This window comes from Pongo abelii, chromosome 4, assembly GCF_028885655.2.
Source record: "Pongo abelii isolate AG06213 chromosome 4, NHGRI_mPonAbe1-v2.0_pri, whole genome shotgun sequence".
Lineage (NCBI taxonomy): Eukaryota > Metazoa > Chordata > Mammalia > Primates > Hominidae > Pongo > Pongo abelii.
The window spans coordinates 188,028,202-188,044,206 of NC_071989.2; the positions used below are offsets into that span (position 1 = coordinate 188,028,202).

At 54.7% G+C, this 16,005-nt stretch overlaps 1 protein-coding gene across 1 annotated transcript in view; it reads right to left on the reverse strand.

Annotated features, from left to right (window-relative positions):
- ADAMTS2 (ADAM metallopeptidase with thrombospondin type 1 motif 2) overlaps positions 1–16,005 on the reverse strand; it is a 237,810-nt gene that overhangs the window by 159,249 nt on the left and 62,556 nt on the right. The window contains exon 3 of the mRNA XM_009241356.4: positions 4,606–4,759. Within this exon, the coding sequence (XP_009239631.4) occupies positions 4,606–4,759 (154 nt within the window). The remainder of the gene's footprint in view (positions 1–4,605; positions 4,760–16,005) is intronic.

Genomic DNA, 16,005 nt, shown 5'->3' on the forward strand with positions numbered 1-16,005 from the left:
AGGCCAAGGGTGGGTGCAATTATCTTTTTTTCCTCCACTGCTGTCCTTGTTGGCATTGCCTGCCAGGCCCTGCAGGCCTCTGAGTTTGTAGCTCTTGTCTTGACTTTCTGCAAATGGCACTGTGTGTCTGAAACAGAGACCACATGCTCAACACGTGACTCGGGGTCTTTCTCACTGTGTGGCAACCTTCGCAGAGTCCCAAGGTCAGTCTCTAGGAAGCTAAGACAGGCCCTCAGTGTCAGCAGCAGTGTTGGCTTCTCCGTGCACGTGGTCTTGGAGTCAGCCTCTCCAGGTCCCTTAATGCGGGGGGTGGGGGAGGACTGCCAGGCTGAGACGGGCACTTAAGCATGCAGGGAAGAGCTCCCACACGACAGGGTGGAGGGTCCAGTGAGGGAGGCAGCAGGACCAGGGCCTGCCTGGGCTGTGCCTCTGGGCCATATGCCCTGGGAAGAAGTGAAGCAAGCCTACAGTGCCGCTCCTCCACGTGACCCAGACGGGCGCCTCCCGGGTGTGCTGTGCACTGCGTGGCCAGCCTTGTACGTGAGGGCCATTCACATCCTGTAGCTGGCTACACGGTGCCCCCAAAGATGCTGGATCCTGATCCCTGCAACCTGAGACGGGTACCCTCTATGGGAAGAAAGGGCTTTGCCGATGTGCTTGCAATAAGGCTCTTGAGATGAGAAGACTGTCCTGGATTACTAGCGTGAGTCCTAAATGCAATCAAGGCATCCTTGCAAGAGGGAGGCACACGGACACTGTCAGAAGAGGAGGGGGCGACATGACCCGGGGGCAGAGATTGGCATGATGCAGCCACAAGCCAAGGGAGGCTGGCAGCCCCCAGGAGCGGGGATGGGCCAGAAACAGATTCTCCCCTGGAGCCTCTAGAGGGAGCACAGCCCTGTCCACCCTTGATCTTGGCTCAGTGAGATTCATTTCAGACTTCTGGCCCACAGAGCTGTGAGAGAATGCATTTGTATTAGTCCGTTTTCACAATGCTGATAAAGACATACCCAAGACTGGGCAACTTAGAAAAGAAAGAGGTTTAGTGGACTTACAGTTCCACCTGGCTGGGGAGGCCTCACAATCATGGCAGAAGATAAAAGGCACGTCTCACACGGCAGCAGGCGAGAGCGAGAGAGCTTGTGCAGGGCAACTCCCGTTTTTAAAACCCTCAGATCTCGTGAGACCCACTCACCATCATGAGAACAGCACGGGAAAGACGCACTCCCATGATTCAATCATCTCTCACTGGGTCCCTCCCACAACACATGGGAATTATGGGAGCTACAAGATGAGATTCAGATGGAGACACAGAGACAAACCATATCAACGTTTCTATTGTTTCAAGCTCCGTGGGGGCTCCCTCCTCAACAGTCCCACACAGGATGAGATGCACACACACCAGAGAGGACAATGCCACAGGGTGCCCTATCCCTGCACCCCAGCACAGTGTCCCTGGGCACAGAGCTGGCCTTGGGAAGGGCAGAGAAGAGGGATTTGAGATGCCTGTCAGAATGCCTGGGGGGACACCTCAACCACCTCTCCCCAAAAGGCCACCCAGCCTCAGAGCTCGGCCTCTGGTCCTGGCCAAGTTCCCAGGTCAGCAGCACCGAGCAGGACCCTTCTGCCAAGGCCAGCACGGCCAGGGAGGAGAGAAAAGGACCCTCCCTGCTCCCTCACCCCTTACCCCTCCTAATACCCTCTCCCGGGTGTTGCCTGAGCTGCCCAGCGCACACACTCATCCCTGGCCTGTATGTGAAATGCTTTAAAACCGTCATTTTCCATCCGTTTCCCCAGGCAATCTGCAATCCAGCAACTGATCTTGGATGACAGAGACTATTAGTGAAAATGATTCCCTGAGGCTCCATGAGTCCCCGAGATCACCCTGGGCAGCCCGTGGGTTTCTCGGGGAAAACAGGACACCCTGAAAAGGAGGCACCCCCGACGCTGCAGGGAGATCCTGCCACCCAGACAGATGCCCACCCCCCACTGGGACACCCAGGGCAGGTGTGTCACCTTCCCCGGCAGAACATAAATAGCAGGGTGCTTCACACCCACTTCCAGACGTTGCTTTTGGGGAGACAGGAGGAAACTGCCAGCCAGCACCTCCTGCCAGCTTCTGCCAGGGCCATACTGATATATCAGGGTTCCCTCAGGATTCACTGGAAGAAAGGGTCCCCTATACACATGCACACACACACACACACACCCGCACCCAGGTCCTGGAGTTGTGTGCCAGGCAGGCTGTGCCCCTCACTATGCCTGGCCACAGGACACAGCTTTTATGTATCTCCCAGTTGCCACTCTGGGCCCTGAAAAGGCCCAGGCAGATGGAAAGCTGGACGCCTGAGGTCACTGTGGGCCCTCCACCCAGCTCCGGCACTCACTGGGTCTGGTGCCCTTCTAGTCAGTGTGTCGACCTCAGCCCAGGGCCGTGTGGGAACGATTAGGTGCATGGAGTGGGGGCTAGCTCACTGAAGGCCCGAGCCCCTCACGCAAGGTCTGCTGACACCAGACAGGAACATCAAACAAAGGGGACTTGGCCCCAGCCCCAAGTCCTGGGATCCAGACCTATAGCCCCAGGCCCACGCTCACACCCACAGCCTGGGCTCTCAGCTGGAGACCCCGGGCTTGCAGCCTGGGCCCCAGGCCTGGAGCTAAGGCTGGACAGGCTTACCTCCTCCCCGACAGCCCATTACCAAACCCCCATCTTCCAGCCCAGCCTCACCCCTGACCTGGCAGCTGGCCTCACCCAGCGTCTTCTAAGGCCAATGGTTTCTGGGCTTATTCTGAGTTTGAAATTCCTTTCCTGTGTTCTGAATTTCAAGTTCTCATTAAAGATATGTGGATTGGGGGTGGGGGTGGAGGGAGGATTCAGTAGAAGATGCCAAACACCAGCAGAAGCCCAGAAAATAAGGCAAGGGCGGCCAGGCTGTGGGGGAAGGGCTGCCATGTTCAGGAAGACAAGCATCATATGGAATCTGGGATCAGAGACACGGCCAAGGGCACACGGCCAGCTCACCTCGCCTGAGCAGAGGCCCCCAGAACCACCCTGAATCTTCCAGGACAGGCCAGCCAGAAGCACCAAGCCCACAGCACAAGTGACCAGCCCCTGAGCTCTTGGGGACACAGGGGTTGCTAATGCCACTGGGCTTGCCCAACAGCAGCTAGCTAGCAAGGAGTAAAGCTGGGGCCCTGCCCCCGGGTCTGGAGCACTTGCTCAGCCCCTTTCACGCTTGCCGTCCCGGATTACTCCTCCTTCTTTCCCTGCAAAATAGTCCAAGGGTGGGAATAAGTCGAGGCTGAGACCACAGCTGGAAAAGGCTGGGCAGGCAGTGCCCAGTGGCCCAGCTGTCTGCAGCATAGCAGACGCTGATTTGTCACCAAGGAACAAGGGGCCACCGGTTGCACTGATTGGCTCCAGAGTACATTGGGCTTCCTGATGGAACAGTTCCTTTGCAAAGGTATCTGATGCCGTTTCATGAAATTAGAAGTGTGCCTGCCAGGCTGTACCCAATTTATCTGTCAAGCTAGGAAGTCAGAGAGACCTACAGTAAATGAGGCGGGGCTGCTATGGAGTGACGGGAGTACCTTAGTAAATCACAGCACGGGGGCTGGCGCAGCCCAGGCCCCTGGAGCACTTGCTGTGAACATGCAGGTGTGCCTGATCCTGGGCCCCAGACTCTCCTCACCCAGGGGTCCTGACCAGAGGCTGAGGGCTGAGCTCACAGCTTCCCACTCTCCCAGCAAAAGCCAAGCACAGGTCAGGCATCCCTGACCACACGGGGGACCCTGAGAACTAGGAGCCTGCAGAACCACATCAGACACCAACCCTGGCTTCGCCACAATCCAGGACCAGAGACTGGGGGATGCTGGGAGGTGTGGGCTGGCACAGTGAGGCCAGATCTGAGGCGACAGTCATGGACTGTCACCATGGCCACCCGGCAGCTCCTTTCACGTTTCTGGGCCCAGGGCACACATGGGTTCTGAGTTGAAAAAGACAGAAGCCCATGAGTCTGTGCAGAGACTGCTGAGGCTGCTGGGAACACCTCCAGAGTCCTTGTAGGGCACATGCCTCCAGGGATCCAGAAAGAGCATACGGGGCCTTTGTCCCTGAGCAGCCAGGTGAGGGTTGGGACCTACCACAGGCACCCTTCCAGGGACCATGGCAGCACAGAGCAGGAGAGGCGCTGTCTGGGGCTCTGGAGGCCTCTTCACAGGCACAGACTCAGAGACGCAGGCACTGGACTCAGGCCTGGTCGGGGGCCCCGCCCCGCTCCACGACACTTGCTCGCCTTTAGGCAACAGAAGACGGGCCCTTGGACAGCCTTCATAGTCTACCATGGAGGCCCCAGACCTGAAGGCAGAGGTGCCTGGGCTGCTTGTCACTCACATGCACCCAGAACAGAGGCCCCAGCCCCAGCAGCCCTGCTACGTCCTGCCATCAGCCAGGCAGCTGGCCCATCTCTGAGCCACTGAGACCGGGGCTCAGCCTCAGCCGCCAAGCTGGTCTGCGGAGAGCTGCCTGAGTCTCTGGGATGCTCCCCTGGGGACCAGGGCCTCAGAGGGCTCTCCACACAGCCTGCCCACCTGCAGTAGCCTCACCTGTGTCCAGGGCCTGTGGCCCCCCGAGAGGAGGGGACGTGGGTGGCCGGCGATACACCACATGCACACGGCCTTGCTCAGCCTCCTGCGCCGCCAGCCCCTTCTCCAAGGGTTCGATGAAGAACTCCTCCTCCTCCATCCGGATCAGACCAGCCTGCAGGACAAAGACAACATGATCAGATTTCCAGCAAAAGACCAAGGAAGGGGAACAGCGAGGAGACCCCCTCAGGGAGTACCTCCCACCTGAGGACCCTGCCCAGCACCCCAGCTGGTGCTCAGCTTGAACCCTGGGCTGGCCGGAGGGCATGAACATGTGGCCCCAGAGGCCACCCCGCCCGCCCTGTCTAGGAAAGGGGCCTCTGTCTGGGTCGTCTCCACCCCTGTACACCAACCCTGTCTGCTTTTAGAAAAGTTACTGTGTTTATAAAGTCAAAACCGTCCAGAGAAGCCTGGAAACATTCAAGGGCAGCTGTGGGCCTGTGCATGTCCCCAGGAGGGCACCCACCAAAGTGCATCGATACAGGCCAAGTGCTGCCCCCACTCCCAGGAGCCCAGAGTCCAAGACAAAGGTCAAAACAGCCAGCCGGGGATTGAATCTGCCCACACACATGTTCCATTTGGGTCAAACAATATTTTTAAAGCTCTGAAGCTAACACTCAGAACGATGAGATTTCATGTCTTGAACATGGAACCCCAGCTTTCCTTGGAAACGCAGGCCCTGACCACAGCGGGTCTTGGACGGAACACATGCCCCTGCAGCTGGCTCCAGTCCCCACTGCTCCCCACTCTCTCCCGCTCTCTGTGTCAGCCACCAGCCTAGACTCTACAGGCAGCTGAACTGTTGCCCCTGAACCCCTAGGCCAGCCAGCGCCCTCCGTTACTACAAACTCCTCGCTGGGTCCTCATTTCCGTTGGGACTCAGGCTGCTCTGTATACTGACATTCAGGCTCTCGGCCTGCCCCACCCTCCCAGACCGCAGCTTGCACACCCCATGCTCCTCGCTGGGCTGTGTGCACCCTGCCGAGCCACCCAGACCCTGAACCCCATGCTGTCAACTCAGGAATCCACATTCCCCCACCCCACCACCCCACCCCCAGCTCAGCCATCTGGTAAACCTGTGTTCTCCCTTCGAGGCCTGACTCAGCCCCCCTCAGCTCTCCTGCCCTCCCCGGCCCTCCCCTGCCGTCCAGCCTGCTGGCACCATCAGGTCCACCCATCCCATGACCACTCCAGCTCCTACACTTTTATCTTCTGGTCCATTATCTATAAACCAAGGTCTCACACTGGAAGCGCACACTGTCCAGCCTTCAGAGTGTTTCCTTCAGATCACACGCTTATGGCCCATGCAGGGGATTTTAAAAGCTTGAATTAGTTGCCCAAACTTAAGAAACAGGAGAGTTCACATAAACAACCAGATTTCCAGACTCTCTTGAAAATCAGAAAAGCTGGCATTTCCAGCACCTGTTGACACTCCAGCTTAGCTGGCACTGGCCGGGGTCCCCTGTCCAGTCAGGAGTGTGCCCTCCGGTGGGCAGCCCCTGGCACCTGCCATCTGGATGTGTGGAAACCACACCCCCCAAAGTAACCTCGGGATGGCCTCTGCCATATCATCATCCTGGCTGTGGGGGGCACAGTGGCGTATGGGCTGCCCTCCTTCTCCCTGAACCGAGGTGCTCGGTGAGCACCATCCTGTTGCTGGCTGGGAGCCTCTGCAGACCGAGATGCAATCAGTGCCCCCCAGGACCTGCTGGGCAGCTGCCCCTAGCCTCAAGTGTAGTGAGGGAGGCTGGAGATGCCTCCTGGCACACTCAGCCTGGGCCCTCGGGAAGCCAATGTGCCAGGCAGGGGCTGGTGGAGGTGCAGGGCCTGGAGGAACACAGAGCCCAGCATCAGGCCTGGCTCCAGAATGAAGGATGCCTCCGGCGGGAGGTGACATCTACCCAAACCTACCCAATCCCTTTGTGCCGGCCAGGCAAAGAGTTGGAGAGAGGACCAGTGCTCCAGACAGGGGAAACCGCACATGCCATTGCCAGGGAGGTGGACGGAGCACAGCTGGTGGAAAGAGCTGACCAGGTGGGTGGACAGGAGCATCAAGGGCACGGTGCCTGGTGCCCTGTCACTCAAGGGGCTGGTGAGGGAGGTTGTAGGCAGCCTGGGGCTTCTGGGGGGAGCCTTGATCTGATTCCTGTTCGGAAGCATGGTGGCCGCTACAGGGGGAATGGGTTGCGGAACAAAAATGGGTCTGGGGTCCTGGGGAGAAGGTGTTGCAGGCGCCTGGGAGAGGGGTAATGGTCCAGACGGGAGCATGAGAGACAAGGACAAGTGGCAGGTATGAGGGAGGTGAGGAGCAGAAAGGACAGGACATGGTAGGGTAGATTCGGTTGAGATGGGAGGGAGAAGGCAGCACCCCGGTGGGCTTCCAGGTCTGTGGCTGAAGAACCAGTCCCCAAAGTTACCCAGGCCCCCATCCCTGGCAGCTGTGAGGGTAGCGGACATGGTGGAAGGAGACTCTGCGGGTGTGATCAGGTCAGCTCTGGGGCTGGCTGGGCCCTGAATGCAGTCGCTTGCCCACTTCCTTATGCCGGGGAGTGGAGGGGGATTAGGCAGACGCCAGTCGCTTGCCCACTTCCTTATGCCGGGGAGTGGAGGGGGATTAGGCAGACGCCAGTCGCTTGCCCACTTCCTTATGCCGGGGAGTGGAGGGGGATTAGGCAGACGCCAGTCGCTTGCCCACTTCCTTATGCCGGGGAGTGGAGGGGGATTAGGCAGACGCCAGTCGCTTGCCCACTTCCTTATGCCGGGGAGTGGAGGGGGATTAGGCAGACGCCAGTCGCTTGCCCACTTCCTTATGCCGGGGAGTGGAGGGGGTTGGGCAGACGCCAGTCGCTTGCCCACTTCCTTATGCCGGGGAGTGGAGGGGGGTTGGGCAGATGCCAGTCGCTTGCCCACTTCCTTATGCCGGGGAATGGAGGGGGTTAGGCAGACGCCAGTCGCTTGCCCACTTCCTTATGCCGGGGAGTGGAGGGGGTTGGGCAGACGCCAGTCGCTTGCCCACTTCCTTATGCCGGGGAGTGGAGGGGGGTTGGGCAGACGCGCAGAGGACAAGGCCGTGGGCAGAGAGCGAGGATGCCAGATGCAGCTTTGGAGATTGGAGCGATGCGACCTCAAGCCAAGGAACGCTGGCAGCCCCCAGGAGCTGGCAGAGGCCAGAAAGTGTCCTCCCCCAGAGCCTCCAGAGGGAGCGCAGCCCTGCCGATGCCTGGATTTGGGTCAGGTTATACCGACTTCGGATGTCTGGCCTCAGAACTGTGAGAGAACGAATTCCTGCTGTTTTAAGTAGTTCCTTACAGCAGCCGCAGAAAACTAATTCGGGGTCCTGGTGGGCGGCCAGCAAAGCGGGTGCCGTTCTCTGAGGGGCATGAGAAGAAGGGCAAGGGGCGCAGGACACTCTGGGCTCAGGCATCCTGGGCTTCTGGGGAAGAGGCCGAGGAGGCAGCAGGAACCAGAGTTACCAGGGCAAGACCGAGGTCGGGGAAGGAGGTCAGCAGGGCTGTAGGAGGAGAGCGGAAGAGGGGGTGGGAACCCGGCAGGCCCCACACTTCTGACTCATCCCTGGGTCTCAGGGCCCAACCAGGCCTGGCAGAGACTCAGCAGATGCCTGTGGGATGAGCGAACCGATGACCCCAAAGCTGCAGGCCACGTCCCCCAAGGGAGGCACTGAGCAGGCAGGCGGGGAGAACACAGCCGGGCCTGTCCACTGGCACGGGGGCAGCGTGTTTAACAGTGCAGGAGTTGGGAGGGTCCAGCACTGATGGTCCCGGTGTGCGGTGTGGGGAAGGCTGGTGCCTCAGATCCATCTTATAACTGAAACTCATTCGATGAAGCGCAGGAATTAACCCTGGGGGGCGGCAGCGGGCAAGCTGTCCTGGAGTGTGAAGTTCTGAGTTCCTGGCACCCTTTCTATCTGGCCAGGTGACCTCGGGCAAGGTGTCAAGCTCCCCAAGCATCCAGTGACTCGCCTATACATGAGGCCGGTCATTTCCTGTGCACATTTCCCGTGCACACTCACACAGGAGCACGTGCAGCCTGGGAGACGCTGAGAACCAGGCCACGCCTCCACCCAACTGATTTCATCCAGCCAGCTTGCTTTCCAAATGAGGAAACCGAGGCCTAGATGGGCAGACAGGCTGCTGGGGACACACAGGCTCTAGGGATCAGAGCCCACACCTACGCGGAAAGGGCATCTCCCAGACAGGCCCCTGGGCCAGACTGGGCTGACTGAGCCAATTAGGGCAGGACACTGGGGCATGAGGACCCCTTATGGCAGCCCCATCTTCTGGGGGAACTTGCAGCCTGGGCCGGGAGCCATCGATGCCACAGGCCTGAGGCCCTGGGGTTATTCTGGAGGGACCTAGTGTGACAATGAGGCCAGGCTCAGCCTGGGGAGGGACAGTACTCTCTGGCCGGAGCAACCCGGGGGACAGTTTGGGGTCTCCCTGACCAGCGGGGGTCAGGCTCCCCTCCCTGACTGCCTCCCTGAGGACAATCACTGGGCTAAGCCAACAGCACTAGCTCCATCTGATGCTGCCCTGGGCCTTGCCTCCTGGAAGGACACCCTTGCAGGCGACTCCCCGGAGCACACTGGGGTCCATCTGAAGCAGGGCCTGGGCTCAGGCTTCCTCACACAGCCAGAAGCCTCCAGGTGGTGGCATTCTCAAATGCAGACGCTCAACATGCTCCTCACAGCCCCGCCCGTCTCTGTTGACCACCGTGCGATGCGCACACGCATGCTGGACTATGAACATGGCGGCACCTGCCCCGAGACCAAAGGCTGACCCCCAAGACCAAAGGCTGACCCCCTAAGACCAAAGGCTGACCCCCTCGAGACCAAAGGCTGACCACCCCGAGACCAAAGGCTGACCCCCTAAGACCAAAGGCTGACCACCCCGAGACCAAAGGCTGACCCCCTAAGACCAAAGGCTGACCCCCTAAGACCAAAGGCTGACCGCCCCGAGACCAAAGGCTGACCCCCTAAGACCAAAGGCTGACCACCCCGAGACCAAAGGCTGACCCCCTAAGACCAAAGGCTGACCACCCCGAGACCAAAGGCTGACCCCCTAAGACCAAAGGCTGACCCCCTAAGACCAAAGGCTGACCACCCCGAGACCAAAGGCTGACCCCCTAAGACCAAAGGCTGACCACCCCGAGACCAAAGGCTGACCCCCTAAGACCAAAGGCTGACCCCCTAAGACCAAAGGCTGACCACCCCGAGACCAAAGGCTGACCCCCTAAGACCAAAGGCTGACCACCCCGAGACCAAAGGGTGACCGCCCCGAGACCAAAGGCTGACTGCCCCGAAACCAAAAGCTGACCGCCCTGAGACCATCAGCTGACGTCCTGCCAAGACCACTGGCCAGAATAATGCTCGGGGCGGGGGGCACTTCACAAAAGAAGTAGAGATCATTTTATTCCCTGATTTTCAAACACTTTAGTATGCATCCCAGGAATGATCTGTCTAAAAAACACAGAAGAAAATTGACAGGAGAGCAAAGCACAAAATGTGAGCTGTGTTTTGCTGCATTTTTTTCCAGGACTTTGATTTTCCTACTGCCAGTGTCAAGTGTATCTGTTTTTACATGTAATTTTTATTAATTAGAATCAGTTTCCTCTCCCCACTCAATAAATATTAAAGAAACTCCAGAAGCACACTAGGCTGAAAAGCACTCAGTTGGGAGCCTGCTGGTGGTCTGTCTGTCCAACCCCACAGCTGTCCAGCCTGGGGTCTTGCAGAAAGGTTGGTACCCTGACCTGGCTCTCAGTGTGAGTCCCGCTCTGCTCTTGAAGTCTGTGGATGTCTGGCAAACCCAGCCAGGTTCTCCCCTGGGGGATAGAGAGAGGATCATGGGGAGGGCTCTGTCCCTGACCCTCAGGTGCCACCGCAGGGGCCCAGAGCCTGGCAGTGCCCGGGTCATCAAGTCAAGTTGCCGGCATTCAGATCCTGGTGAGTTATACAATGCTTGCCCTGCCTCTTCCTTCTATAGAACCCACTCCTTTGCAGTTGGAATGATGGTAAAGTGGTTACTAGAAATGGCAACTAGACGTTAAAAATTTATAAAGATCCAAAGGCTTAACAGCTCTCCTCTATTACTCTGAATTTTTAAGTATTCAACCACAGACACCCTGGAAGTTAGGGGTTCACGGGAAACACAAGCATGCATCCTCTTCCCTTCTGCAGAGCACCCAGACTGGCTGGTCCTCACTGCCCCTCCCATGGAAGCCGCAGCTGCAGCCATCAGCAGCCGCCCACCTGTGTATGACTGGGACCTGGTCTGTCACTCAACCTTGTCAACCTCCAGCACAGACTGTCAGGTGTGTGCCAAGTCTGCAGTGGCAACAATCAAGTGTAGAAGGCACAAAGCATAGGAAGTACAAAGATCCATGCACAGAGGGACCCAGACTTTGCCAAGGGACAAGGCCACAAGTCCCTGTTGCCCTCAAACTCACCTCCCTCCAAAATACACACATAGCATGCACACTCGCCAAGAGTCCCCCAAATGCTGGCATCTGCTAAGATTCCCATTCCTGAAAGTATTCTAACTCCAAGATTCTTTCTCCCCTTCTTCCTTTTGGTAATGAATCTGGGAGATCTGCTGGACAACGGGGCAATGGCCAGGCAGCCTCCCCTGCCGTAAGAGCTGCCTGGTGGAATGAAGGTCCCGCAGGGAGAGCTGCACAGTGCCTGCAGCTTCCAGGGCGCCTCCTCACAGAGCCTGCTCGGGCACTCTCTTGCCCCTCCCAGCTCCCCAGGGAGGTCTCTAACAACCTTGGGAGCTTTCAGGGAATGGGGCTGGACCCCTCACCACTGAACAGTCCCAGGAGTGGGAAATATCATTGAATGAGATTTGAGCCACTCCGTCCTCACCACCGAACAGTCCCAGGAGTGGGAAGTATCATTGAGTGGGATTTGAGCCACTCCGTCCTCACCACCGGGGGCTCCTTCACAGTTCAGCATCCCAGAGGATTTCACACACTGACTTTTCCACTTTTCTAAAAGGGATGCCAGCAGGCAGGAGCTGTCCATGGGATTAGGAAACAGCTGCCCTCACCCGCATTTCCACCGGCTCCTCCTCTGTGTCTCATGGGGTCCTCGCCAGGTGCCAGCCACTCCCCTCCTTCCTCTTGGAGAGCGACCCCTTGTCCAGGGCTCTGTCTTGGAGCTATGGCTGCAGCTGAGCCTTCCAGGGTTCTGTTGAGCACGGTGACCACAACAGAGTTGCCTCTGAGCTCCACAGAACCTGATGACTTTGCCTGGCTACCCTACCCTTCCCTGGACCCGGTTTCAGGCCCTACAGACCTTTACTCCAGAAAGTCTCTTTTTTGGCCTACGCTGGCCAGAGCCAATTTCCTACAGGACCAAGGAGCCCCAACAGTCACATGCCCAGCGAGGCTCTAAGGAAAGCTAGACTCCACTTTGAAGGGCAGGGGGTGGGGCGAGGCAGGCAGGGAGAGTGAGCACTGGACGCTGAGCCAGGGGACCTGGTTTCCAATGCGGTCATGGCCAGTCCTGTCCCCTTGCAGGCCCCCAGTTCCCTCATCTGCAAACTGAGGAGCTGGACCGGGTAACCTATGAATTACTGCTTATCCTGTTTATTCATCACCCCAAAAAGAAACCCCACACACGTTGGCAGGTACCAATCAGCCTTCTAAAACTCTACTAGGACCAAGGAGAACTCCAGGAGAAAGAACCAAACCAAAAACCAGAAACCCACTCCTACAAAATAAAGGCCAAGACCGTCCCTTCCATGGGGTCCCAGCAGCCCTCTGTCCCCGGGCGCACCCCCAGTGTCTTCCTCTCTCTCCCTGGGCTTCTATTTGCACCTCAAAGCCCGCGCCACTGCCCTTCTCTCTCGTTATAGAGATCAGTAAGTAGTAGAGAGGTGGTAAAGATCTATCAGCACCAAACTGAGACTCCCCTCGACTCAACCAGAGAGTTTAAAATGCAATTGAGAAGGGAATAATTTGTTTCATTATAAAGTTCAATGCTTTTTTTTTTTTTTTTTTTTGAGGCAGAGTCTCGCTCTGTCACCCAGGCTGGAGTGCAGTGGCACAATCTCAGCTCGTTGCAACCTCTGCCTCCCAGGTTCAAGTGATTCTCCTGCCTCAGCCTCCCAAGTAGCTGGGATTACTGGTACACACCACCACGTCCAGCTAATTTTTGTATTTTTAGTAGAGATGGGGTTTCACCATGTTGGCCAGGCTGGTCTCAAACTCCTGACCTCAGGTGATCCACCTGCCTCGGCCTCACAAACTGCTGGGATTACAGGCATAGGCCATGGCGCCCGGCCAGTTCAATGCTTTTTAATATATAACAGCTTTATGGTGCTGTGATTACCATACCATACATCTCAGGCATCTAAACTGTATGCTGAAAGTGTACAATTCAACCATAACCATTATTGATTGTGGAACATTTTCATCACCCCAAAAAGAAACCCCGTACACATTGGCAGTCACTCCCCATGTTTTCCCCAACCTCTCCTCCCCCACCCAGCCCTGGGCAACCACTAATCTACATTCTATCTCTATGGATTGGCCTATTCTGGACATTTCATAAACATAGAATCATATGCTATGTGGTCTTTTGTGACTGGCTTCCTTCACTTGGTATGTTTTCAAGGTTCATCCATGGTGTAGCATATAGCAGTATTTCATTCCTCTTTTATTGTCAAATAATACCCCATCACATGTATATACCACATGTTATTTATCCATTTGCTGGTTGATGGACATGTGGGTTGTTGGTTTTTGGCTCCTATGCATAATGCTGCTATGAACATCTATGGACAAGTTTTTATGTGGATATGTGTTTTCATTCCTCTCAAAGTGGAATTACTGGGTCATACAGTAACTGTGCCAGACTGTCCTCCACAGGGGCTGGACCATTCTCAGTGCCCCCGGCAGTGTGTGAGGGCTCAATTTCCCCTCATCCCCACCAATATTCATTATTCTTAGGCTCTTTGACTCTAGCTATCCAGCAGGTGTGAAGTGGTATCCCATCATACTTTGGCTTGCATTTCCCTGACAACTAATGATGCTAAGCATCTTTTCATGAGCTTATTGGTCATTTATTTATCTTCTTTGGAGAAACATCCATTCAGATACTTTCCCTATTTTTAATAAGACCGTTTTTCTTTTATTGACCTGTAAAAGCTCTTTATATATTCTAGACACAAGTCCCTTATTAGATATACAATTTATGAAGATTTTCTCTTGTTCTGTGGGTTGTCTTTTCAACTTTCTTGATAGAGTCCACTGAAGTCATGAAGGACTTTCTTGAAGTCCAGTTCACCTATTTTTTTCTTTTGTCACTTGTGCTTCTGGTGTCATATCTAAGACTTTGCCTAATCCAAAGTAACACAGATTTACTCCTACATTATTTAAGAGTTCTATAGTTTTAGCTCTTACATGTAGAACTATGATCCATCCATTTACAGTTAATATTTGTGTATGGTGTGAGGAAGGGGTCCAACTTCATTTTTCCATATGTGGATATCCAGGTATGCCAACACCATTTGTTGAAAAGACCATTCTTTCCCTCACTGACTTGTCTTGGATCTTTGTCAAGAATCAATATGAGGATGTATTTCCAAACTGTCACTTCTATTCTACCAATCTATATGTCTATCCTTCTGCCAACACCACACAGTCTTGATTACTACAGCTTTGTAGTAAGTCTTAGAATTACAAAGCATGAGCCCTTCCTCTGTTCTTCTCCTCAATAGCATTTTGGTTAGTCTGGGTCCCTTGTATTTCTGTATGAATTTTGGGATCAGCTTGTCAATTTCTGCCACAAAGCTAGCTGGGATTTGATAGAATTAAATGCATTCTGGAGCCATGTTTGGTACCCATTAGTTCACCTCCTAGGTCAACCTTTAGGAACCACTGGCCTATAAAGAAACTCTGCATTAGAAACCAAGGGCTTAGCCAGGCATGGTGGCTCACACTTGTAATCCCAGTACTTTGGGAGGCTGAGGCGGGCAGATCACGAGGTGAGGAGATCGAGACCATCCTGGCTAACATGGTGAAATCCTGTCTCCACTAAAAATACAAAAAATTAACCGGGCTGGTGGCGGGCGCCTGTAGTCCCAGCTACTCAGAAAGCTGAGGCAGGAGAATGGCATGAACCTGACAGGCGGAGCTTGCAGTGAGCCGAGATGGCGCCATGGCACTCCAGCCTGGGCAACAGAGCAAGACGCTGTCTCAAAAAAAAAAAAAAAAGAAACCAAGGGCTTGAGATGGGAGACCTAAGTCTATCAACTAACCAGGTGAGCCACTGTGAGCAACTCTGGGCCCTGGGAGAGGGTGCACAGAGGGATGGCTTCACCCCTGCTGCTAGAGAACACCCTCGAGAGCGTCTCTCTCAGTTCTGCTTCGCATCCCTCCCCAGCACCCCCCACCTGCCATTTTATGCAGCCTGGACTTGACTTTAAAACAGACACCTGGCAAGTGGGGAAATCTTACGTCGAAATAGTGGAATTGCCCTCTGCACCTATGCTACAGGGATAATGAGGATTACAAATCAGAAGACATTTAGCATATATTCTGGAAAAAAAAGCTATGTAATGTATAAACTATTCATAATTTAACTTTAAGAAATGGGAGCAGGCAAAAAATTGCCAAACAAGCCCACAAAAATCAGACAAAGAGTAGAGGAAGAAAAAAGGAATTACAGTTTAATTGCACTTGTTTCCTAATCTTCAGTTAGGATCAACAGTTACTGATAAGTTTCTAAAGTCAATAGATACAAGTTGAAGAATTCTACTCAAAATTAGAAAAGTCACAACTAGTAAAAGTAATGTATACCTTCCAAATTACTGAAGATAGACCATATAGAAAATACGGTAGACTAGAAAAACAGCAAAAAAAAAAAAAATTCAGAAAAACAGAAAACATAAATTAGATGACAGAAGTAAGAACAAATATATGTTATAACAATAAATGTAGGCTGGGCATGATGTGATCCCAGCACTTTGGGAGGCTGAGGCAGTCAGGAGTTCGAGACCAGCCTGGCCAACATGGTGAAAGCCCATCTCTACTAAAAATACAAAATTAGCCAGACATGGTGGTGCACACCTGTAATCCCAGCTACTTAGGAGGCTGAGGCAGGAGAATCACTTGAACCCAGGAAGCAGAGTTGCAGTGAGCCGAGATCATGTCACTGCACTCCAGCCTGGGAGACAGAGACAGACCCTGTCTCAAAAAAACCAAAACCTAAAACTAAACAAACAAACAAAACAAAACAATAAATGGTCAGATGATGATGATGATGATGATGATGATGATGATTATTATTATTTTGTAGACTCCAGCCTGGGAGACAGAGAGATACCCTGTCTCAAA